At 42.4% G+C, this 26,679-nt stretch overlaps 1 protein-coding gene across 7 annotated transcripts in view; it reads right to left on the bottom strand.

Annotated features, from left to right (window-relative positions):
* The window catches only part of SMG7 (SMG7 nonsense mediated mRNA decay factor), a 103,352-nt gene that overhangs the window by 59,470 nt on the left and 17,203 nt on the right, over positions 1 to 26,679 (bottom strand). For 4 of the 7 annotated variants that reach the window (XM_038412970.2, XM_038412971.2, XM_038412974.2 and 1 more), the window contains one exon: positions 426 to 457. In XM_038412970.2, the coding sequence (XP_038268898.1) occupies positions 426 to 457 (32 nt within the window). Of the gene's footprint in view, positions 1 to 425; positions 458 to 855; positions 1,052 to 19,084; positions 19,197 to 24,389; positions 24,472 to 26,679 lie in introns of those variants that run through there. The other 3 variants (XM_043491059.1, XM_038412973.2, XM_043491060.1) reach the window with 3 other exon arrangements.

The raw sequence follows: 26,679 nt of genomic DNA, 5'->3' as shown, positions 1-26,679 counted from the left end.
CTGGGAGAGAAAAGGACTGGTCTCTCCATAAATGTTTTAAGACACTGCATGTGAGTTTTAACTATTTAAGTTTCAAATTTTCATTTTCTATCTACAGCAGGGAGTATAGTCACTTGTAAAGCAGTCTCCATTTATCCACCTGGGAAGAATAGACCTTTACCAGGACACCACCTGCACACTCCAGAGATCTTGGAAATCCCAGCTATTCACTCGATCATATTTATAAGTAACTGTTTAAACTCAGGATTTCAGTTGGGTCTCAATGTCCAAAGTTAAAATGAAATTTTACAGCCTGCTTCTTTTATGCCCATCGTCTCATTCCTATTAGGCGTCTGGTAAGAATTTGTATCACTACAACACAAAGAAAAATAGAACTCCAACACAATTTTAGTAACTGTATTAATGGTGAAATAAAAGACAATTACCTGTCATGTCAGCCTTCAGGACTTCTGCCTGCCTGCAAGAGGAAGACAGGACAAGACATTAGATATTAACAAGGACTGATGAAGATAATCAAGTTCCACCAACAAGTGGAGGGGGGGAGGGGATTTGTTGTTGCTGGGTTTTTTTTCTTTTAAAAAAAATTGCTTGAGTTTGAGGCAAAGACAAGGGTTCAAGTCTTTTTAGGGATTGTATATACCAGTAAGTTATACCAATATAAGCTAAGATGTGAATTTAAACCACTAGAATTTTCATGTAGACACTTATGCTCTTAAAGAGTGGCTTCACTTTAGTTTAAGTTGCTTTGAAAGGGCTTAAGCTAAACTGATTTAAGCCACTCTGATAAAAGCCACTCTTGTATCAGAATAAGAATGTCCACATGGGGAGTTATACTGGTATAAATGAGTTACTTACCTGTAATCACAGTTCTTTGAGATGGACTCTGCATAGTCACACTCATAGGATGTGCTGGCTAGTGAAGTTCAGGCTGTCAAACCTTCTCATAGCAGTGCTTCTTAGAGCACTCGTGCATCCCTCTTATCCTCTGACTTTGCATTCCTGAACATTCTAAGGGCAAGGCTATACAAGGCGTCACGGTGCTCCTTACCACCTCAGTTCCTTCTATGGAGTCTTGAGAATCTTGACTGAGGAGTCAGAGGAAAAGGGGAATATGCAGAAACAATCTTGAACTCCAGTTACAGGCGAGTATCCTTAATTTCTTCAAGTGTCTTTAGCATATTCCCATTCATGGGATAGTTTGGCGAGCAGTACCCCATAGATGTAAGGTGGAACTCCAAGTCCTAATTTAAGTCCTTGAAGTTCTGCTCTACCAAACTGAGTGTCAGATCTAGATACTAGGTCAAAGGAGTATTGTTTTGTAAAGGTATGTATAGAGGTCCAAGTAACAGCCTTACAGATCTCTGCAATTAGAACATATCTGAACCTGGTCTACTCCTAAATGTTGGGTCGACTTAGATACATTACTCAGGGCTGTGAAAAATGTCACACCCTGTCTGACGTAGTTAGGTCAACCTAACCTCCACTGTGGGCACAGCAAGTAAACAAAATAATTCTTCCATTGACCTAGCTACTGCCTCAAGGGGATGGATTTACTACAGCAGGGGTGGGCAAACTACAGCCCACAGGATTGCCACCCCTGTGGCACCGCGGCCCCACACTGCTCCCGGAAGCGGCCGGCACCACATCCCTGTGGCCCCTGGGGGAGGGGAGAGGGTGGCAGAGGGCTCCGTGCACTGCCCTTGCCTGAAGACACCGCCTCCTGTAGCTCCCCAATGGGAGCCTCAGGGGAGGTATCTGCGGGTGAGGACAGCGCGCAGAGCCCTCTGCTGCCCTCTCCCCTCCCCCAGGGGCCACAGGGTCGTGGTGCTGGCCGCTTCCGGGAGCGGCATGGGGTCAGAACAGGCAGGGAGCCTGCCCTGGCCCCGCTGTGTGCCACTGCCACCCCGGAGCCACTCCAGATAATCTGAGCCAGGCCAGAACCCGCACACCAAACCCTCTGGCACCCCACACCCCAGCCCCCTCCTGCACCCTAACCCCCTGCCCTGAGCCCCCGGCTGCACTCTGCACCCCTGCCCTGAGCCCCCTCCGCCCCAACCTCTTGCCTTGAGCCCCTTTCTGCACGCATTCCCACACCCCACACTCCCTCCCATACCCCAACCCCCTGCCCCAGCCCTGCATGCAGAGCCATGCATGCAATTTCCCCACCCAGATGTGGCCCTTGGGCCAAAAAGTTTGCCCACCCCTGTGCTACAGTGATGGAAACAACCCTTCTGTCACTGTAGTGTCTATGCTACAGTGCAACAGCAGCATAGCTGCAGCTGTAGTGCTTATAGTGCAGACATATCCTACATACCATGTTATGAAAGCAGACATTGCTCTGGCAGATTGTGACTTAATCTCAACAGGGAGGTGAATAGGTGTTAACTAAAGCTCTCTAGCTTTATGTCTAACCCATCTAGATAATGTCTCTGAGACGGTGACCTATATGGGGGAGGGGAGAGAGAGACAGACACCCACACACAAAAAGAAAAGGAGTACTTGTGGCACCTTAGAGACGAACAAATTTATTAGAGCATAAGCTTTCGTGAGCTACAGCTCACTTCATCGGATGCTGTAGCTCACGAAAGCTTATGCTCTAATAAATTTGTTCGTCTCTAAGGTGCCACAAGTACTCCTTTTCTTTTTGCGAGTACAGACTAACACGGCTGCTACTCTGAAACCCACACACAGACGCCTTTTCAGGTTGCCATAGTCCATCTAATATTGGAAGGGCAATTTTCTGATGGAGAATTCAGGATGTCAAACAGGGTGGGATATTTCTTCCAGTGTGACAGATGGGAATTTCAGTGTCACTGCCATTCTGTTCACAAGACCACAGAAAACTTCTTCAGAAGAGGAAGCAACCCCTTCCACTTGATATTCCAATCTCTTGATATTCCACTTGAGCCCTATGCTGCTCATCTGACAGTATCAGGAACTACAGCAGAGGAAATGCTCCATGGAAGCAGATGAAAGTGACAGATCCAGGACTCTTACATCCAAGGAGAGAGACTTTTCCTGATCTCTAAAGTCCATGAGAACTCAAAAGATTTCTATAATGCTTAGAGAAAGGCCACCAAGCACAGAACGGTATCTGTCATTCATGTCAGTAAACAAATTCATGCTCCACATAATATCTGGGAGAGCGTGATGATACATAGGCACCATATTGACCGGTGTATTCCTTCTGATGAGAGTGGAACCCAGGAGGTATGCTGGTATGTCTAATACATCCAATTCTTCCTCTGACTACAAGACACTACAGGTACGCCTACACTGCAATAAAACTCCTGCACCTGGCCCAGCTCAGCTGACTCAGACTCTCAGGGTGCAGGACTATAAAATTGCAGCCTAGATATTGGGGCTTGAGCTGGAGCCCAATCTTTGAGACCCTGCAAGGGAGGGAAGGTCCACAGGCCCAGACCCCAGCCCAAATATCTACACTGCAATTTTATAGCCCTGCAGCATGAGCCTCGCAGCCCCAGTCAGTTGAGGCAACTTTTCTCACCTCTTCTCTGGTTGTGAGGAGGAGGGCATTCGAGGAGAATAACTAGCAGTAACCATCATTTTATCCCACTTAGAAGAATAAGCTCATCTCTTCAGGTTCCGGTAACTTATGGAATTGCCAATTTGTATGGTGTACCTGCACTACCACAGTAAATGTTGATACAGAGTGAATAGGAGATAAAGAAACTACTTCCTCCTCCAGAACAACCTTTGGATCTGATGCAGTCTTCAGAACTGGGGGAAGACTCATAGGCAGGGATATACCTTGAACCAGAATCTTAAGTTTTTGATTTAGGATCTGATGTTATCCAGTCTACATGCAATCAATCTGAGGATTCCCTCAATTTCAATTTGTCCCTGCTAACAGAAGCCTTCTTGTCTTGGAACTGAAGTAGAAAGATCCCAGGGTTTATCCCATGGTTTGGCTTTCATCTCACAGGCTGAAACAGACCGAGTCAGAGTGCCTTTAAGGCCAGTTTAATGATCTGGGGGGACTGACTGCACTGAGGTGCTAGATCTTGATCCTTGGGCAGAGATTGAAACCTTCTACATAGTGTTCTTAATGCCAGAGGTGTAAGGAGCAGACCACAGGCGTTTTCATTATGAATAGGGATCCCTTGGATGTGTCGGGTTCAAGAGGCTCTAGAACGAGAGATTCGGGAAGCAATAAGACTTGCATCCTGTTGTCGCATTCCTTGCATACCCTCAGGGTAAGTCTGCTACAGACAGAGCATCTTGAAGGAGAGTGACCCTCCCCAAGGCGTTGTGTGGGCATCCAACACCAGAAAGACTGCAAGACAACAGTTGCACCTTTCAAAAGCAAGTCTGAACTTTCAGATGTGCCATGGAACCAGTAGTCAGAACCGAAATTAACTATCATCATAATAAAAACCCCCCTTTTCCTTAACCAACCAACCTTTTCATTAAAGTGACACTAAAAACTATACTAAAGTAAACCAATAAATTCTTTGAGAAGAATCCTGATCAGATAGATGTGAACCTCTCCAGATCTATCTGCTGGTGTGGCTGGAAGGAACTGAGGCAGCAAGCAGAGGGCACCACATCCCCTTTCATAGCCTTGCCCTCAGAACGTTCAGGAATGCAGAGAGGAGAGGTAGGAAGGATGCATGAGTGCTCTAAGGTTAGGTTCCACTGTCTGAGCTGATCAGGTCAGCACATTCCACGAGTGGGAATATGCAGACACTCAAAAAAGAATTATAATTGATGTACCTATACCACAATAAACTCGTAAACCTTTCCTGTGTAGACAAGCCCTTAAAGAGTAAGAACAGTTAGAGTTTCAATAGGCAGGAAGAATATTTCTGAACCACTAAATGTCGCAAATCAAAGCCTCCATTATGTGTCTATATCGAAGATGCATCTAATTCTTCTTGCTGTTTCACAATAGAGATAGAGTGCAATTAAAAAAAAAAAGTCTTATAGGCACATCATAACACTAGCTATATTGACTCACCCTTGAGTTTAATACCCAGAAAAAATAACTCATTCTTAATGTTAATTGTTAAGACTAACTCATTTCCAAAGATCAGTTTTCACCAAGTCAATTACCAATTTATGTCAATTCTTTGACCTTAGAATAATTACTACCATTTAATATTAAACAACTTAATAAAATGTGTTCACTGGTACAGCATATTTCAATAAACCTTACCTGCCCATCTTGGAACACTACATTTATGATTTGAAATAAACAAAACCTCTATTCCTTTATTAAGTCCCTATACTTGTCATAATAGAATCCACATTTTGAGGGCAGGCCCTAACAAAGTACAAGTTTATAAAATAGGCAATGGAAATTACTTAAATATCAGGGCATGTCTATACTACAAACTTTTGCTGCCGCAAGTTACATCGGCATAAAGGCACTGCAGTTAGTGTATCACTTGTGCACACTTGGCTCCTCGCACTGGCACTGCATGTACTCACTAGGAGTGAGTCAATATACAGTGCAGAGCATAATGAGTAGGTAACCCAGTGTGCAACCCACCACTGCCCAATGCACTTTCTTTTAGAAGTTTTGGCAAAGCACAATGGGGCAGAAAAAAGTTGTGCAGGGGTGACGGAGTAAGGGGTCAGCTTCCCAGCATGCAACTGTCTCCATTCTATCATGTTATCTATATCCCATAATTTTTGGGCCTTTTTAAAAAAAAATCCCATGAACCTGCATGGTCTTCTTTGCGGTCTGCCATCTTTGACAGAAGCCTGGAGACTGCACAGCTCTGAAATATTGTCATAAGCATTGCAAGCACAGGACTAACGTGTGATGTTCCCCTCCGGTGTTATCTGGACCGGTGATCTGCTAGGTCAGTGGTCTCCAAAGTTTTTGGATTGCGAACCCCCCCCCCCACCACGGTGCCACCAAAGCAAGAAGAGTGGAAGACCCGCTGCAGGCGTGCCGCCGAAGAAAGAAGAAGGGAAGACCTGCTGCAGGCATGCAGAGCTGCCGCTGAAGGGAAAAAAACAGCGGAGTGCTGTCCGGTGGCGTTCCTCCTGCTGTACACCCCCTGGGATCCTCTGGCACACCCCTGGGGTGCTCGCGCGTCTCACTTTGGAGACCACTCTGCTAGGTGACTTCAATCTTTGACTCTGGGAGCCAGCCTTACCCTGCTGTGCTGTGAGAACCCCACTCCTGGGCTGTTCACACACAGCCTCTGGCATGTAAGCTGCTCCCAGCTACTAGCAATCGAATGACACTAGCCAATTATCTCTGGTCCCAGACACAACCCTAGGAACCTCAGTCTTTCACTGTCCCACTAGACACTGCAAGCTTATATAAGTTCATCAATTTAACAAAGAAATTGGTATGTACCAGGATTGTTATCCCAAGGGGAGCCTCTGACACACTTCAAACCAAACGCACTGCTTCAGGTAGAACAAACAAACAGATTTATTAGCTATAAAGATAGATTGATAAGTTAAAGCATAACCAGTCAGATTTGGTTAAATGAAATAAAAGCGAAACACATTCTAAGCTAATCTTAACACTTTCAATGTCCTTAAAAAACTTAGGTACTTCTCACCACATGCTGGCTGGTTACTTTTCAGTCAGGCTCTCCCCTTTGATCAGCGTTTCAGTCGCTTGGTGGTGGTGTTCTGTAGATGTAGATGGGAGAGAGAGAGCATGGCAAAATGTCTCTCCCTTTTATAATGTCCTTTCTTTCCTCTTGGCTTTGCCTCTCTTCCCCCCCCCCCCCGCCCCCCCAGTCAGAATCAGGTGAGCATTACCTCATTGTAGTCCCAAACCGACCAAAGGAAGGGGGTGACTCTCTCAAGGGTCTAACAGATTCTTTTGTTGCTGTCTGAGCCAATGGTCCACAAGTACTCCTTGCTTTTTTTTGCTGATACAGACTAACACGGCTACCACTCTGAAACCCGAATACTGTAACAATTACTATAACAACCATGCTCAGTGCATTATGAGCCTTCCAAAGGCACCCAACATGACAAACTCTGCATTGGATACCACACAATCGTATTATAAAGATGAACATAGGGGCATAGGGTGTTACTCAGAGGTACAGAGTGCAACAGAATGATCCTCCAGTATTTGCACAGCCATCTTAAAAACCAAAATCAGCGTGGAACATTATGATTTCTTGGAGGACAGACTGCTGTGCAACATAGTGAGAACCAATTTAAGGCTGTTGGTGGCATTCATGGAGCACCTGCAGATAGTGGAGTGTCACCTCTGAGCCCAAGAAATGAAAACTGACTGGTGGGATTGCACTGTAATGCAGGTTTGGGATGATTAGCAAGGTCACATTCCTAGATCTGTGTGCCAAGCTTGCGCCAGCCCTCCAGTTCAGGGACACCAAAATGAAACGTGCCTTGACAGTGAAGAATCAAGTGGCAATTGCAATGTGGAAATTTGCAATGTCAGATTGCTAGCGGTCAGCAAGAAAAAGTTTTGGAGCTTGAAAATCCACTGTGGGGGTAGTTCTGTGTGCAAGGCCATTACGACTGTTACTCTAGGCAATGTGCAGGTCACAGTGGATGGATTTGCAGCAATGGGATTCCCAAACTGTAGTGGAGCAACAAACAGGATGCATATCCCTATTTTAGCATCAGACCATCTTGCCACAGAATACAAGAGAAAAGGGTACTTTTCTATGGTATTGCAAGTGTTGGTGGAGCACCGGATACGCTTCACCAACAGCAACGTTGGCCGGTCAGGAAGGTGCACGACACGTGGATCTTTAAGAACAAAGAATAGTTCAGAAACCTACAAACAAGGACTTTTTTTCCCCTCAACTGGCAGATTAACATTGGCAATGTTGACATGCCAACAGTGATCCTAGGGGACCCAGTCTACCGCTTAATCCCTCAGTTCAGGAAGCCATATGCTGGCCATCTCAACAGCACCAAGTAAAGATTCAACCACTGGCTCAGCAGGTGCAGAATGAAAGCTGAATGTGCTTTTGGTAGACTGAAGGACACTGGCATTATTTACTCATAAGACTGGATCTCAGTGAAAAAAAAAAATCCCAATGGTTATAGCTGCCTGCTGTGTCCTGAACAACATCTGTGAAGCAAATGGGGGAAAGATGCCTGCTGAATGACCAGCCAGACACAAGGGTGATTAGAAGAGCTCATTGCAGAGCTATATGGCTTAGGGAGGCTTTGAAAGAGTAGTTACCCAATGATCCACAGTATTGCATTGTACTGTACTGTGATCTAGCTGGCCCTCCTATTTTGGGGCCTCTTAGGAATTGTTTGGTGCTTCATGTACAGATATAGAACACTGCCAATGCACCTATTAATTTTGAAGTGGTTGCTGTCCTTTTATGATCATTACAGTGTCACTAATCTAATGTGTTGTGTCACACTATATGGTAACAAGTGAGTAGGTGCTTTCTGAACTGCTAGGAACTCTGCAGCATATGTTGTGAACTACTAATGATGAATTCTTTTCCACATAATAGAATTTTATTCAGTAACAAAACCAGTGCAAAAAACCAAAAAGCCTGTGCAATTTAAAAGCAAATACATTAAAGTAATATATTAATGGAACAGAACTTAAAAGGGAAAGAACACTCATGTCCATTTTAGCTATCCATACACCAAACCCTGGCTTTCACAGGTCAGAGCATGTGAAGCTGTGGTTGTCCTTAATGTTGCCCCAGGATGGAATGGTAGGGTTAGAAATGTGGAATGTTTAAACAGGTGCTGCAATGGAGTTCTCAGTGGACTACAAAAAGAGACGAGCCTTGGACTGTTGAACCTGTAGGTCTGCTGAATCTGTTTGTTGCTGGAGAAGCTCCATTATGTCCTGATGCATCTCCCTCTCCTTTTTCCTGTTGGGGCTCCTAGCCCTTCTCCAGGATGTCTGCAATGTTCACCCTTCAGGCCCTTTACTCACAGTCTAAAGAGATCCTGCAAGCCAGCACTGCATCAAACATGTCATCCCGAGTCCTCTTCTTTCTCCTCTCTATCTGGCTCTGGATCTGCAGGTGTGGAGGAAGAAACCCCTTGATGTCACAAACAGAGCAGCTGCACATAAAACACAGAGGTACTACCGTCAATAAGGTCACAATGGAAAGTGAAAGTTAAGATTCAGAATTCCCTTCCCTTGCTCCTCTAAAGTTTTAAACAAGACATGCTTATTGACATTTCTGCTTCGGAGTGCTTGTGCACAGTGCTATTCACCATGATTGCTGTTAGTATGGCCTGCCGGTGGGAGGGAAATGAGGAGAGAATAGCTAGGTTGCATGAAACTATAAGTATAGGCAATGGCACTGAATACTGGCACCATTTTTCACAGGCAGTGGTGATTTAGCAGATCTCACTCCTGAAGTAACAAAGGCATATAGAGCACAGCTGCTGCTGGAGTCCCAAAGCTGCCTGGGACCATATGCTGTTAGCCTGCCGTGCCTGCCCAAGTCATCACTGACTAGCATGGGAAAGTGTTCTACTGTGGGAGGAAGAAATAAGGCTGCCATCCCTAGAAACCTTTGGGAGAGAACTGCAGAGTATATCCAGGAAAGTTTCACTGCGATCTCTCAGGAGGATTCCAGGGACACCCTGTGTATAAAAACAAACTGCTCAATGTGGCCCCCTTGCTTAACTCTACAGAGGAATGAAAAGCAGATAGCGGTACAACAAAGAGAGGTAGAGTTATCTTTTCTAATACGGGTAAATTAACGAAAAGTCAATAGCTGTGTCCTGTTAAGCTGTGGGTGTCATCAGTACATCATAATAGGAAATACAGTTGCACACTTACCTGAGGTTCCTTTCCCTGCACCAGGCTCGCCCATGCTCGACTGCCAGGACTGCAGTGCAGTCTCAAACAGGTGTTGGTCGCATATCCCCAATCCTCTTCCCCGCTGTTCATGCCAGGGGCCTGCGACTCGAGCTCTTTGGAGGTATGCATGGTGGTCTGTTGGGTGGTAGTGGAGTCTCTGCAAGTATGGCGTGCGGTTCTTTATAAAAGCAGCAGGTCTGTGGCTCACCACCAGATGGACTGTTGGCCTCTCTGGCCTTCTGGTATGCCTGATGCAGTTCCTTAATTTTCATTTGGCACTGCTGACTGTCCCTGTTGTACCCCTTCTACTGCATCCCCCATTAAATCAGCTCTTATATGTCCACTTTTCTACAGCTGGTCCATAGCTGTGCTTCCATGAGCCTCTTCTCCTGGTCCAATCAGGTTACCCAATATTTCCCATCTACGCCAAGCCACAGTGCATCTCGAGCGGATAGCTGGCATGATCAGTGGCACGTAACAATGGACAGCTGCTAGATGTGTTCAGCAAGCCAGATAATCAGGAAAAGGCATTTCAAAAAAAAAAAAAAAAAAAAAAATTGCAGGACTTTAAAAAAAAAAAGGGGGGGGGGGGAGGCAGGTGCAGCGCAGGCATACGGGACTTCTGGCATTTAGGATTCCCGGGCAGTGGAGTTGACAACTGCAACCAGAGCGATCAGTGTTGGGCACTGTGGGACAGCTGCTGGAGGACTGTTAGGGCCAACTTAAGTAATGTAGCGTCTATACTCGCACTGTGTCGACTTCAGTAGATTGACCTTAGCTCAAGGCCCCTCGGGGCGGTGGTGTTACTGCACTGCTAGAACAGTGCACTTATATCGGTGGGAGGCCAATTTAATTTTAGGTATATGCACAAGTAGGCCGACGCCAGGCAGCTTACCAAGGCCAAGTATATTTAAAATCAAATCCCTCTTCCTATATTTCCTAGCCTTCCAAGGAATTATCTGTGGGTAGTATTAACCATCATTCATACCTTCTCTCTCATCTCCAAGTCAGAATAGCTGTTGCAAATACAGGTGTCTGATTTATGGGTGAAGACAGGCTATCCCCCTCTTTTTGGGGCTGAGACATACCCAGGGTACAATCCAGACCAATGAGTAGCTGTGTCACTCCTGACCGCAAACCTCAGATGCACTTTACACTGCTTTGCTGCTGTAGCCTTCAGACTGGACGGCTCACAAACAGCCTCCAGCCTGCAAGTCACTCCCAGCTACATGTGCACGCACGCGCGCTGCAGCCATCCAGTCATACTGGCTCTTATCAGCCTTGAGCATATTGCAAGGTGACCCCAACACATCCCCAGTCCTAGATTTACCCCCAGAAATATATGTCCTGTATTACCTAGCCCTCTCCTGGATAACTAACTTATATATAGCCAATCATTTTATTAATAGACATGATAAGCACACATCTAGTTACCCCAAATGGAGTTTCCCAAACACACACACTGGATAAGATAAAACAAAAGTTAACTAACTACAAAGACAGATTTTAACTGAGTACAATTTAGGAGGCATAAAAGGCAGAAATGGTTACACGAAAAAGATAGATAAATTAGGCATCAGTTGCATTTTAACAGGCTATGTTAATTTCTAAGAGCTTTCAACCTTCCCCACCCCGTGCAAGCCTTCAAAATCCTGCAGGCCACCTCAGACCCTTTGCCCATGCCTATAAGTGGCACAAATCCCATCACCCACTGTACCAACCTCCTAGGATTAAAATTGAATTACTATGCAAAAGGGAAATATGGTGAAACACTGCTTACCATCTCCAAACTCTACCCAGGCTAGGAAAAAACTACTGAAATAGTATTCCAAAACTGAGGAACGAGAGTTTATCATTGTTGCCATGGAGACGAGTCACCTACAATAACTACTTGTTCTGTTTCTCAACTCTCCCACCTTCTGCCCCCGACACCAATCTCCAATAACAGTACTGCTATCAGTTGCAGAACTCTGGACTCATTTCCAAGGCAGGAAGACCAAAGACAAAATGTTTGGGGACCCCAAGGCAGCATCACAAAAGAGGGATAAATAGAGGAGTGGAGGAAAGCTCTCCTTGCAGAGATAGACAGGTGATGCAGAGACAAGTGATGCAGAGCATGTGCAAAAGACAAATCATCTTGAGAACATGCTGCTGTACTAGCCTGCAGCCCGTGGAGAACAATGTGTTCCAAGAACAGCAGTACCTTTCACAAGGCTCCAACAGGCATTTCTGTAGATATCCCATACCACAGGGCCCTGAAAACAGCAAGTTCTAGAATCCATCACCACTCCCACAACAAACAAAAGGTTCTTCCCACACTATTCCACATTCCAAGGAAAAGATGCCAGGCACAAATCACATGTACACTGGCCTGTGACCAGTACACCACTGATATACATGTACTCAGTATTTAGTCACGTGTTGCACAACTGCACTTCAATGTTGGATACAATTTGCACCGCCTGTCATGGTATAATGATTAATAATTTTGGTTCAACAACTGATTTTTATTATTTGCACTGCCTGACATTCAATAAAAAAAGGTTATTTTGACAAATGTTCAATAAATTTTTGTAAAAATACCACATTTCCACCGTCATTCTGCAACTATTCAAGGATAGCTGAACAGGTCCTTTCTCCTATCCAAGTGTCCAGTAAAAGGCATCATAAGCCAGTGAAACAGAGGGTAAACTGGGTCTACAAGAATGACAAAAGGAATCAGACCACCCATAATGTTCATAGTTGTCCTGGTACCAAAATCATCATTTTTCATTAAACAAAAACAGGTGTGAGTTTCAAAAGAGCCTAACAGCATGGACCATTCCAGATCATCCCACATTGGTGAACCTGCCACAGTGATCAACCAGGCTCTGGAGCACCATGGAGAAGTACCCCTTTCTGTTTATGAACTCTGAGGCCTGGTTGGGGAGAGGGAAACAAAGAATAGGCACATGGGTTGCATCAATGGCCCACCAATATGCTTCAGGGACCCTAGCTGTGCAAATCCATCAATAACCTGCTGTGTGCTGCCAAGATGAATGACTCATGCCATCAGCACCTTCTTAATATAAACAGTGCACGCCTCCGTGACAACAATCCCAACAGTTGATCTACCAGCTACCAACCAAGAGCAATTTGGTGTTAACTAATCATAGGTGACAAGCTTCCAGATGGTGATGGCCACATTCTTCTCCACAGTGAGGAGAGAGCTCACAATGGTATGATGCCGCTACAGTTCTGTGCGGATCTTTAGATAAGTGCTCTTTGTCATCCCAAAATTCTGCCTCGACTTCTGGTCAGAATTATGATCCTTTACCACCAGAATTTGTTTCTCGAACCCAGAAATGGCACTCAATGGAACGAAGATGTTCCAAGAAAGCTTTACACACAATTAACTGTTTGATCTCATCCTCCTCTGCCTGCTCTGCTGAAAACGACTTGCCAGTGTTGCAGCTGGCTGCTGAAACCACCTGGATGCATGATTCCAAATACATGCGCAGCAGCATCCATGTATTAATGAATGCATGGACTGTGGGATGCAGCTGTGTTCCTTCCATGCTGGCTGACAGCAGTTAGAAAGTGCTGCTAACTCGCAAGATAGATGAATCATGGGATGTGTTCAGAGGAATCTCAGCAATTTGTTGCTATGACCTCTACATCCCCGGATTTCCAGTGGGTATCCCACAATGTGCTGACACAAAATCCCCATAATACATAGAACCCAGCAACAGGACAAAGCACCATGGGATACCTGCCCAGAATACTAAGAGCTTATTTTGAAACAAATTAGTGCCTCGTGTATACATTGATTCAGAGGGTAGTAGGCAAGAGTGAGCTGCATGAATGCAATTTGTTTGGAACAATTATTCTGTAAGAGCACACACAAAGGTAATCTGAAAAACCCCACCACGAAGACAAGCCTTTAGTTTACATGACCACTGAAATCCTTCTAATACCTTATCCATGCTAGGGATTTTTTGGAGGAAAAAAAATGCCCATTGTTGTTCCCCAGTTGCCTATACGAGCTTTTCCAATACTGCTAAAAAGCCTCTTGCAGTTCCTGAGGTTTACCACCAGGTCATCTAAGCCTACTCAGAGCAGGTTGAACTGAAACAGGTAAATACCAGCTATAACAGAAGTTTTCTCTCCCTTAGAACTCCCAACTTAAATATGACCTCCATTCCAAAGTTACTTTTTTTAAAGTTAAAATATAGAGGAAGAGCTATGAGTGCAAAGATCTATATGTTTACGACAATTTCTATGAGACAAGAGTGAGTGATAAGATATATACATATTCTAACAAATTATTCACCTTGGAAAGGAGGAAATTGTTTGCTATTTAAATGCCTAAAGATAATATACAAGTAACTAGGATCTTCTCTCTCTTTAGTAAAGTTATAATTAGGGCTGTCAAGCCATTAAAAAAAATTAATAATGATTAATCGTGCTGTTAAACAATAGGATACTATTTATATAAATATTTTTGGATGTTTTCCACATTTTCAAATATATTACAATATATATATTCAAATTACAACACAATATTCAATACATATTCAACATACAAAATACAACACATTCAAATATATTCAATTACAACACAATAAAAAGTGTACAGTGCTCACTTTATATTCTAAATATTTGCATTGGAAAAATGAAAAAATACTATTTTTCAATTCACTTAATACAAGTATTTAGAGCACTCTCCTTATCGTGAAGGCGCAATTTACAAATGTAGAATTATGTACAAAAAATACCTGCACTCAAAAACAACACATTTTAAAACTTTAGAGCCTACAAGTCCACTCAGTCCTACTTCTTGTTCAGCCAATCACTAAGAGAAACAAATTTACAGTTAAGGGAGATAATGCTGCCCTCTTATTTATAATGTCACCTGAAAGCGAGAATAGGCGTTTGCATGGCACTATTGTAGCCAGCGTTGCAAGATATTTACACGCCAGATGCGCTAAAGATTCATGTCCCATCATGCTTCAGCCACCATTCCAGAGTACGTGCATCCATACTGATGATGGGTTCTGCTCATAACAATCCAAAGCAGTAAAGACTAACGCATGTTCATTTTCATCATTTGAGTCAGATGCCACCAGCAGAAGGTTGATTTTCTTTTTTTTGGTGGTTCGGGTTCTGTAGTTTCCACATTGGAATGTTGCTCTTTTAAGACTTCTGAAAGCAAGCTCCACACCCCATCCATATCAGATTTTGGAAGGCACTTCAGATTCTTAAACCTTGGGTCAAGTACTGTAGCTATCTTTAGAAATCTCACATTGGTACCTTCTTTTCATTTAGTCAAATCTGCAGTGAAAGCATTCTTAAAATGAACAATATGCTGGGTCATCATCTGAGACTGCTATAACATGAAATATATGGCAGAATGCAGGTAGAACACAGAGCAGGACACATACACTTCTCCCCCAAGGAGTTCAGTCACAAATTAATGCATTGTTTTTTTTTTTTTAAACAAGCATGCAAGCACATCCTCTGCAATGGTGGACAAAGCATGAAGAGGCATACGAACGTTTAGCATATCTGTCATGTAAATACCTTGCAATGCTGGCTACAAAAGTGCCATGTGAATGTCTGTTCTCACTTTCAAGTGACATTGTAAATAAGAGGGCAGCATTATCTCCCGGTAACTGTAAATTTGTTTCTCTTAGCGATTGGCTGAACAAGAAGTAGGACTGAGTGGACTTGTAGGCTCTAAAGTTTTACAATGTTTTGGTTTTGGGTGCACTTATGTAACAAAAACCCATACATTTGTAAGTTGCGCTTTCACAATAAAGAGATTGCACTATGGTGCCTGTATGAGGTGAATTGAAAAATGCTATTTTTTTTTATCATTTTTACAGTGCAAATATTTGTAATAAAATATAAAGTGAGTATCGTACACTTGGTATTATAATTGAAATCAATACATTTGAAAATGTAGAAAAAATCCAAAATATTTAATAAATTTCAATTGGTATTCTCAAAAAGAAAAAGAAAAGGAGTACTTGTGGCACCTTAGAGACTAACAAATTTATTTGAGCATAAGCTTTCGTGAGCTACAGCTCACTTCATCGGATGCATTCAGTGGAAAATACAGTGGGGAGTTTATTTATATACACAGAGAACATGAAACAATGAGTGTTATACACACTATAAAGGAGAGTGATCACTTAAGATGAGCTATTACCAGAGGGGGGGAAGCGGGGGGGGAGAGAGGAGGAAGAAAACCTTTTGTAGTGATAATCAAGGTGGGCCATTTCCAGCAGTTGACAAGAATGTCTGAGGAACAGTGGGGGAGCAATAACATGGGGAAATAGTTTTACTTTGTGTAATGACCCATCCACTCCCAGTCTCTATTCAAGCCTGTATTTTCCACTGAATGCATCCGATGAAATGAGCTGTAGCTCACGAAAGCTTATGCTCAAATAAATTTGTTAGTCTCCTAGGTGCCACAAGTACTCCTTTTCTTTTTGCGGATACAGACTAACACGGCTGCTACTCTGAAATTGGTATTCTATTGTTTAACAGTGCAATTAAAACTGCAATTAATCGTGATTAATTTTTGAGTTAATCACGTGAGTTAACTGCGATTAATCAACAGCCCTAGTTATAATGCAATGTAATAAGATCTGAACTGGAATAGGGTACATACCCACAAGAAGTCAGAGGCTGAACTAGATAGACCAATTGTTCCTTCTGTCCACAATTCTTTTTTTCTCCCTTTCCCAAATAACTGCAAGGGCTAGAAAATAGTAGTCAGCCACACTACTATTTTCATCTCAGAATCAAAAATAATTCCTAGGAATGGAAAGCAGAGTGACAATGCTATTAGGTTTAATTAATGTGTGGTTTTACAGTAATTTGAAAAATATAAAGCACTATAATTCTACTGGCTTAGTAAATGACCATTTAAAGCACCTCATTTCTGGAGGGAGATATGACCTGATCATATCTTTGCTCTTCTGGGCTCTAGAGTATGGAAATCAATTCCCTTTGACACCCCATCTCAGGACATGTAAAAACTACACACCCACTCTTAACAGTGTTTAATACGGCCACTGGTGGTCACACATTTATTCCACTAAACTGACGCTTCATTTCCTGTATTAGATTCCCTCCATTTGTTGCTGGCATTTTTTTTAAGAAGGTTGACTTATTTTATTTAATTCTGGCTGTTATTTTGTACAAAAGTTATCAGGAGATGTTTTATAAACAAGTTTATTTGAACATCAGGGATCAAATTATTGTATCCAGACATCCCATCATGTTCTATGAGAGAAAAACCATTTGTTTCCAGTACAAACTAAGTCTGTTTACATGTCTCCTCAGAACCCAAGTTAAATATTATAATTTATAGCAAATACAAGAGAACCAGTTATGATGCAGGAATAGTTCATATTATCTCCTGTTTCTATTATGTACTAGTTTAGAGAAGTATGGTTCAACAACAACTGTATCTGGAAGTTTTTGATCTATGTTGTAGGCATAGTTCCCCACTCAAGTCTAGGGATGTGTGCTAGCAACTCCTAAAGTAGAACTTAGCTGGATTTTTTTTTTAACCTGTTTTTAATTCTATATTAGCGTGTAATAAAAAAAATTGTGCTCTTCCAGTATGAATTTCAGATACACACATTAGCGTGCCCATGAAGTCGTTGCCTAGACTTGTTCTTTTAAGACAAATTGGTGGTTTAGAAAAAAGCAAGAGAATCTGTTTAGACAGTTGAAAAGAAATAAATTGTAATCTTTAAATTTAGTTAGTTAAAGATCCTATTTGATATAGGCAAAATTTAACACACAACCTCAGTCTAAACTAGTGCCTGTAACAAGAGGATACATTTTCATGAACTTAGTAAGTATGACTCATAAAAAAAGGGAAATATTTTGATTTCAGGACTGAAATCTGAAATCAGACTGAGAAACATGTCACTTTAACAGTGACAGGATGAGAGAGCAGCCCAATCCTCATGAAAATTTTTACATTAATTTTTCCTACGAACACTTTTAGAATAGCTTTCAACACCTTTCTATCAAAGATACTGTCAGGTAGTTAACATTCAACAATCCACTTTTCTAATTTCACTTTTTTCATAATCTAATCTGAATTAGATCTGATTTACCAGGTGAAATACTCATACATGCTCTTTGAATTTTACCTGGTCTCTTAGAAAGTGGTAGATGAAGAGTCATATGGCAGTTTGTTTGGTATACATGTGGGCAGAAAGCGATATAGTCTTTCTTGTGGAGAGGTAACAGAAGGCTAACCTTGAAGTTAATAATACAGCTCACAGTAATTTATCTGCCCCCCCACCCGCCCACAAAATAAAGTCATGTCAAAAGGCAAACAGAGAACAAGTTCCTTAGAACTCCCGGTGCTTTCATATGTTATGTTCTCACCTGAAATATATTTTAATTCTTTAAATAATTGTTGTCAGTTATCACAAAATCATCTCCATTTTAAACACATAACCAGCCCCCAGTCTCATCAACAATAAATCTGAGAGGAACTCACAGTAACTCTGAAAAGTGTAAATAGAAAATCTGCATCACCACCAACCAGCCTGATATCATCTTCCTCCCAGCTTCAAAGGTGCCTTTCTTGGGACACCTCGTCCCAGTTGCCCCACATTACATGAAGCTCCATGGGGCTGCTGACTACATCAGAGGTCCCATACTGGATCAAACCAATGGTTCCTCTAAGTCCTGTATGACAGTGCCTAGTACCAGAAACTTCAGAAGGAATGGAATAATGTGTCCATAGGAGACATTTCTTCTTAACTCGTCAGTCAGTACTCGGATTATGTCCTGTAGCACATGGAGTTTAAGTCCTCCTAAAAATTATCCATATAAATGTCTAAATTCTCTTCTGAATCCTATCAAGCTCCTGGCCTTAGCAATATGGTGTGACAATGAGTTTCACAGGTTACTTAGGCATTGCTAAGTACATTACTTAAAATATTTTCTTTTATCAGTTTTGCCTTTCAATTTAATTGAATAGTTGTTTACGTCTATAAACAAAAATACTGCACGGCAATATCAAAGATGAAATCTGTCATACATTAAAGCTTTCCCATGAAGTTCTTGCAAGTCCATAAAAGATTTAAGGAATCTGTTTTGTAAGCATTCAGTAATCTTCCTGGAAACCTGAAGCCATACAAGTAGTCATCTATCATAGAGTGCAAATGCCCAAATTAATCTCAAAATCCTAATATGCCTGCCACACATATTTTCCATACCTTCCTCCTATCTATAACTGTCGGTTTTCTTGGGTTAATCATCCAGACCGTCACCTGCAAAAGAACTGTTACTTACCTTGCAGTAACTGTGGTTGTTAGAGATGTATTGTCTACATGGATTCCACTCTTTGTACACGTGTTCTATGCACACAAAACTGGATTCTTTTGGCCAGCCGTGTCCATTGGCGCTGCATCTGTACCCTAGATGTTCTTTAGTTCTTTATGTTTGCCAACTCTGTCCACATATCTATTCAGGGGACACCATCAGAGGGCCTAATCACATCAGCCACACTATCAGAGGCTCGTTCACCTGCGCATCTACCAATGTGATATATGCCATCATGTGCAAGCAATGCCCCTCTGCCATGTACATTGGTCAAACTGGACAGTCTCTACGTAAAAGAATAAATGGACACAAATCAGACGTCAAGAATTATAACATTCAAAAACCAGTCGGAGAACACTTCAATCTCTCCGGTCACTCGATTACAGACCTGAGTGTGGCTATCCTTCAACAAAAAAACTTCAAAAACAGACTCCAGCGAGAGACTGCTGATTTGGAATTAATTTGCAAACTGGATAGGCTTCGGTTTGAATAGAGACTGGGAGTGGATGAGTCATTACATAAAGTAAAACTATTTCCCCATGTTATTTCTCTCCCCCACCCCACCCCCCCACTGTTCCTCAGATGTTCTTGTTAACTGCTGGAAATGGCCCACCTTGCTTGTCACCATGAAAGGTTTTCCTCCTCCCCCCCTGGTGACGGCTCATCTTAAGTGATCACTCTCCTTACAGTTTTCAGAGTAGCAGCCGTGTTAGTCTGTATTCACAAAAAGAAAAGGAGTACTTGTGGCACCTTAGAGACTAACAAATTTATTTGAGCATAAGCTTTCGTGAGCTACAGCTCACTTCATCGGATGCATTTGTGTGTGTGTGTGTGTGTGCGCGCGCGCGCAAAAATCTCCCCACTGTATTTTCCACCAAATGCATCCGATGAAGTGAGCTGTAGCTCACGAAAACTTATGCTCTAATAAATTTGTTAGTCTAAGGTGCCACAAGTACTCCTTTTCTTTTTGCGAATACAGACTAACATGGCTGCTACTCTGAAACCTAGATGTTCTTGAATTCCCATAATCTGAGCGCATGAAGGACAGAGCAGGCCCAGCCATTCCTCAGTTCCTTTGCCCATACAAAATGCTAAAGTATTAGAACTCTGTAGAGTAGAGGGGAAGGATGGCAGGCTGTGGAAACCACATGGACACCACATCTTGGAAAACCAGTTACTGTTCTTTTTTCATGTGGAAAATCACTTGAAGACAGAATCACTTGGATTCCATTCTTGGTGACGAACAAGCTGTTGTCTCCGTATGCTTGGAGGTGGGTACTAGGAGTCCTATTTAAACAATAAAGGCAGTCTTTGGGAAAATCAAGGAGCAGGTCCTCAAGGAATCAATTCTGAAGCATTTGGAGAAGAGGAAAAAGTTATCAGGAATAGTCAGCATGGATTCACCAAGGGCAAGTCATGCCTGACTAACCTAATTGCCTTCTATGACAAGATAGCTGGCTCTGTGGATGAGGGGAAAGCAGTGGATGTGTTCTTTCTTGACTTTAGCAAAGCTTTTGATAGAGTCTCCCACAGTATTCTTGGCAGCAAGTTAAAGTAGTATGGGCTGGTGAATGGATTATAAAGGTGGATAGAAAGCTGACTAGATCGGGCTCAGCAGGTAGTGATCAATGGCTCCATGTCTAGTTGGCTGCTGGTATCAAGCTGAGTGCCCCAAGGGTCAGTCCTGGAGCCAGTTTTGTTCAATATCTTCATTAATGATCTGGAGGATGGCGTGGATTGTACCCTCAGCAAGTTTGCAGATGACACTAAACTCGGAGGGATGGTAGATATGCTGGAGGGTAGGGATAGGATACAGAGGGACCTAGACAAATTAGAGGACTGGGCCAAAAGAAATCTGATGAGGTTCAGCAAGGACAGAGTCCTGCACTTAGGACGGAAGAATCCTATGCACTGCTACAGACTAGGGACCGAATGGCTCGGCAGCAGTTCTGCAGAAAAGGACCTAGGAATTACAGTGGACAAGAAGCTGGGTTTGAATCAACAGTGTGCCCTTGTTGCCAAGAAGGCTAACAGTATTTTGAGCTGTATGAGTAGGGGCATTGCCAGCAGATCAAGGGATGTGATCATTCCCCTCTATTTGACACTGGTGAGGCCTCATCTGGAGTACTGTGTCCAGTTTTGGGCCCTACACTACAAGAAGGATATGGAAAAATTGAAAGTCCAGCGGAGAGCAACAAAAACGACTAGGGGGCTGGAGCACATGACTTATGAGGAGAGGCTAAGGGAACTGGGCTTGTTTAGTCTGCAGAAGAGAAGAATGAGGGGGATTTGATAGCTGCTTTCAACTACCTGAGACGGGGTTCCAAGGACGACAGATCTAGACTGTTCTCAGTGGTAGCAGATGACAGAACAAGGAGTAATGGTCTCAAGTTGCAGTGGGGGGGGGTATAGGTTGGATATTAGGAAAAACTTTTTCACTAGGAGGGTGAGGAAGCACTGGAATGGGTTACCTAGGGAGGTGGTGGAATCTCCTTCTTTAGAGGTTTGCAAGGTCAGGCTTGACAAAGCCCTGGCTGGGATGATTTAGTTGGGGATTGGTCCTGCTGTGAGCAGGGGGTTGGACTAGATGACCTGCTGAGGTCCCTTCCAACCCTGATATTCTATGAAAGCCTTACCAAAAACAGGTTTATGAACTGGGAGCCTCTATTAAAGAACAGTGTCTTGTAAGTGAGTGGACCAAGCTCCATGCAGCAGCTCTACAAATTTCTGAAATAGGAACATTCTTTAAATTGGCAACAGAGGATGCCTGAGCTCTAATATGGCTAGATAGAGCTAACCTAACTCATAACATGTTCTTACACAGCTGAAGACCCCTCTTCTGGTGACAATCTCTTCTGGTGATGGCTGTGAGGTGCTAGAACTGACCTCCTTAAATAAACCTACATCTTGCAGGGGTAGGGGGAAGGACAGCAAAAAGATTTCCAAGATGGTTATGTGCCCCCAAGGAGCCTAATAAGGCCAAGATTGAATGTTGTATGAATAAGGGGCTGGAAGCCATGGGAGTGGCTATCAGAACGAATGTTTCCCACAATATTCCTGAAATCTGTTTCTGTACGGACAATCTCTGAATTCCCTATCAGACCAGTCAGGCTCATGAAAGTGGGAATGAGATGAGAGAGTTGGGATACCTCCCTATTATGTTCAGAGGGGAAGGAAAAAGGTTAGCTCCTCCCTTGGATGAAGTATACCTATCTGGTGTCTTAGGGTGAGCTTTTACACAACCTAAGCAGGAGAGCTTATAGGTACTGTGGTAGCATTAGAGAGCAATACAGAGGCAGAAGTACCTCTAGTTGCAGATGACAGCAAGGAGGATACTGGTAATGCAGTCACCCCAAGATCAGTAGGTACAGAGAATGACTTTGGTACAGAGAAAGTCAACATCCGAGTCTTAAGCGCCAGAACAGAGGGAGTGCAGATGCAAGTTTTAGATGGCCCGTGGGTATCTAGAGACCAACTGGTGCAGAGGTGAACTAATATTGGCTGTGAACTGCCTTTCAGCTGAGCATCAATACGGCAGCATTGTGGGGATTTACCTCACTTTAATACACAGAGAAGATTATCCATGCCTGCGTTCTCTTGGAATGGTGCTCCTTCTTATCCTTTTTTGACAACTCACTGGAAGAGGTCTTGGCTGCTCCATCAGATTCAGTAGTCAAAGGATTCAATCTTTCAGATGAAGAATGAGCCTGGGACCTTGGAGTAGAGCTGCAGCTCACAGGAGCACTAGCCAAAGAGGACTACTCAGACCTGCTTAGATTTTTTTTTTTCCAGGCTCTCATCAAGCATTCCAGAAGAGCGAGCTTGAGCTGGGCCTCTCTTGCCTTCTGTGTCCTCCTGTAAAATACACCGATCAAGCATCTGCCAGATATGTCCCTCACCAAGGCAAAAGAGTCACCTACAGCACCCATCACTAAGTGGGATAGCCACCACACAAGAGGCAAGTTTTAATCATGGAGAATTTGTATCCACCACAGTGACTGAACTGGGCATATCCCACCCCCAATCTACTATTAAAAAGTTATTTTTTATATTTGTCAACAGACATGATGCAAAAACTATATTAAGTACACTATACAACTTCCTGCTACTAACAAGCCTTACAAGAGATCGCACATTGCACGGAGTAATTGGACACTGACATGGTTCTGTCTCTGCCATGAGCCCACTCTGTTCTTTATACCCTTGGGTAAGCAGCACAAGGACATCTAGGACACAGGCACAGCTCCAATGGACAATGCTGGCCAAAAGAACCTGATTTTGTGCAAAACAGGCAGTTGGCATACGAAGAGTGGAGTTCATATGGACAATCACTTGAAGAAGAAAAGTTACTTTGAGCAATATTTTAATACATTTAACTTGGCTACATTCAAATTCTGATCCCTGAACCTTCCACCCTACATGCTGAAATGGTAGGTTATACCAATTTCAGACCAGAATGAACAACTCTCAATCAAACTTCTTAAAAAGGAGGTGTAGGCTCAGATGACAGGAAGGTCAACCACAAGGGCAACTTTGTTTCTGTCACCCAGGACATTAGGGACAGCCATACCAGAACATAGCAGTGATCCATAAATGGCCAATTTGTGTTGTACAAAATGCTACAGGTGGGATAAAAATTCATTCCTAACCCCAGATGGTGCCCATTTTACACTGAATCAAAAGAAACAGAAAACTATTAAAAACATGGGTAGGATAGGGGAGTTATTACAGTGCTATTACAATTCCATAATATAACTGCACTATTGAGTTCCACAGATTGCATAGCAAGTGTAAAGAGTTTTTAAAAACAAATTTAAACTTTGCTGCTTCTTAATTGCATTGAGTTTCTTGGGGCACTTAAACAACCGCCTCTATTTCTCTCTTTTTGCAGAGAACTATCACCAACATATTCATGCTAATCCATGCTCTTCTAAAACAATGTATTCAGTATAATGCCAGTCACAGAAACTGACCTATTTCAAGTTTCTTTTCTCTACACTACTCCTCTTGGAAATTAAATTTTCCACAGTATGCATATGTGCCTTTAACACAGCAGGATCCATGCAGCATAGAGTAAGAATGCTATGTACAACAGCACTGACCCATTAGCCACTGAGAAAATTTTGTTCAGGTTGGACTGATATTAAAAAAATGGCAATGTAAAGAAGGGGTTTAAGTTCCTGAAGTAAATTATAAAATGAATGAAAGATCCAAATTCCTCAGTCTTGGGCAGTTCAAGTCTGATGCATTTATTAAATGACCATCCTAAAAATACCTTTAAAGGAAGTGCAAAGTAGATGCAGTCCAAGTTGGAGATATTCCTCTTTTCCCAGTTTCTTGGACGTGCATCCACGTTGCTGAAATTGGTACAAGTTGTGAAAAACAATAATGTGATTTCAAAATACCAATCTGGCTTAAACTGATACTCTGTTGTTTACCTTTGTTGCAAAAGAAATCATGCCGCTGCCTCATATGGAGCACACTTTGGGTAATATGCATCATCTTTTGACCAAGGATCTCAAAGTGCCTTCCCAAGATTAGAAAAGTTTGAATGTTCGTTGAAGAGAGATCATTACAGTAATAGTAACCAGGAAGCTGTAGTACAAATTAAATCCAACAAAAATTCCATAACATGGCTAAAATAATCTTGAAACATTCAACAAGATTCCTATCACAATCCATGCAGGACAGTAGCCAAGGAAAGTCATAACATTACCCTACCCTCTCCACTGAGGATCTGGAGCAATGTCAGATCAGCCATAAAGATACAGCCTGCAGGAAAACACAGGATAGTGAATAAACAGGCTTCAAACAAGGTCAGCTACTGCAAGTAATATTAATACAGCATTTAAAACCCTCACTTAGACTGTGGATGTCACAGCTGTGATTGGAATGGCCCTAATAGTTTGATATAAAGAATGTGGAGGGAGAAGATAGGTTTCCAGGATCATGGACTCAGTGTAAATGTAACTTCTCACATGATGCACTGCTATGGTTGGAAAACAGTATTTGCTATTTTACACAGTTTCTAGTAGGAAACAGACCAACTTACAATGTTGCAATGAAAAGGGACATAAATTTGAGAAGGCCAGAGCACTGAACAACTGTACATGTCGTTCATGAGTTTAGCACGTGCTATAGCAAGTTATTTTTTCTTATTCTGCAGCAGTTTCTTTGGTGTGCAGGTGCCAGTGTCGGCATAAAGCTTACAATCAATTTGATATTCAAAAGATATGCACAGCACAGAACAAATACAGCACTATAAAGCAGAATCTTTAGGCGGGAATCTGGCCTACATCAGTAGTGAGCAAAAAAGTTACTGCTTTTAACCCCTCAGTGGTTTACGTGAAATAGACTGGTGTTCTCAATCCAGGTCTCAGAAGAGAAATATTACATTTGACAAAATTTCAAGCCTGTTAGCAAGTCTCTTCAGATAACTGAGCACTCCTTCATCCTTATAGCTGGTAACTTTTGGTCAGGTTGATGGTGACCCTTGGGGAAATTCAGTGCATCTTTTCTGTAGACAGAGCTTATGAATGTCGTCAGTTTGACAGCTCTGAAGCTAAGTCCTCTACATGCACTTCGACTTTTTCCAAAAGTATTTCTCCTCGCCTACTCTGGAAAATGCTTTTGCTGACAGTTTCTAGATTTGTATATCTGGAGAATGGTGGCAGGGCATCCTGAATGGAAGGCCTAAGTATCTCGAATTTGCTTCCCCCACTAGTTCAACATATCCTAAGTTTAGTGACCTTCATGAAGCAGTGCCACTCATCAACTTATTCCAGCTTTTGCCTAAATGGGCACTAGGGTGTGATTAAGGTTTTGCAATGGTTTGGGGAGTCTGACATAACTAAGTATTAAATGTATAGGTGAATCGTATAAATTGAACAAGTACAATATAATATATTTTCATGTGAAGTGCTTGCCCAAATAGTTTTTGTAAGCTTGAGGTTAACTTAACAAGTAGTTTTGAGTATTATAAACTTGAAAGTGTTAACAATTTTCAGAAAGTTTTAACATTTGTTCAATTACTTCATTTAAAAGAAATCACTTGTTCCACACAATAGTTCATAGGACTATTTTTATTCAGTTAGAATGTAAGGAGGTTTTAATTAAAATTTCAGCTATAACTTCAGCAAGAGAACTAAAGCACCACTCCACCAAATCTATGCTTCCATCTGAAGTTCCCAGCCCTTTACACTGTAAAGATAAATAACTGAAAAAACACTGGAAAGTTTTGCTAGAAGAGTCTCTTCGGCTTCAACCTCAATGCCTGGCTTGAGTTCTACTTCTGGAATTTTCATCCCTGAATGAGTCCTCTCTGACCCCTTCTCTTATCAACATAGCTCCACTTACAATATTGACTGGAAGAAGCAGCAATCCCACCACCATTGCACGTTAGCATTACTGCATTCAAGACTCCAAGCTACTGTCCTTACCAGCACCACTCTGATATCAAAAGAGAGTTCCCCTCATCTGCTCCTCTATTGCTTCCAATACAATGCTTCTCCAGAGGTATAGTGAAATGACACTCTGTAACAAGACTTGGCAATGAAAATGTGCCC

The sequence above is a fragment of the Dermochelys coriacea genome, chromosome 8 (genome assembly GCF_009764565.3).
Source record: "Dermochelys coriacea isolate rDerCor1 chromosome 8, rDerCor1.pri.v4, whole genome shotgun sequence".
Classification (NCBI taxonomy): domain Eukaryota; kingdom Metazoa; phylum Chordata; order Testudines; family Dermochelyidae; genus Dermochelys; species Dermochelys coriacea.
The sequence above is the reverse complement of the archived record's forward strand: the minus strand, read 5'-3'. Positions and strand labels throughout refer to the sequence as shown.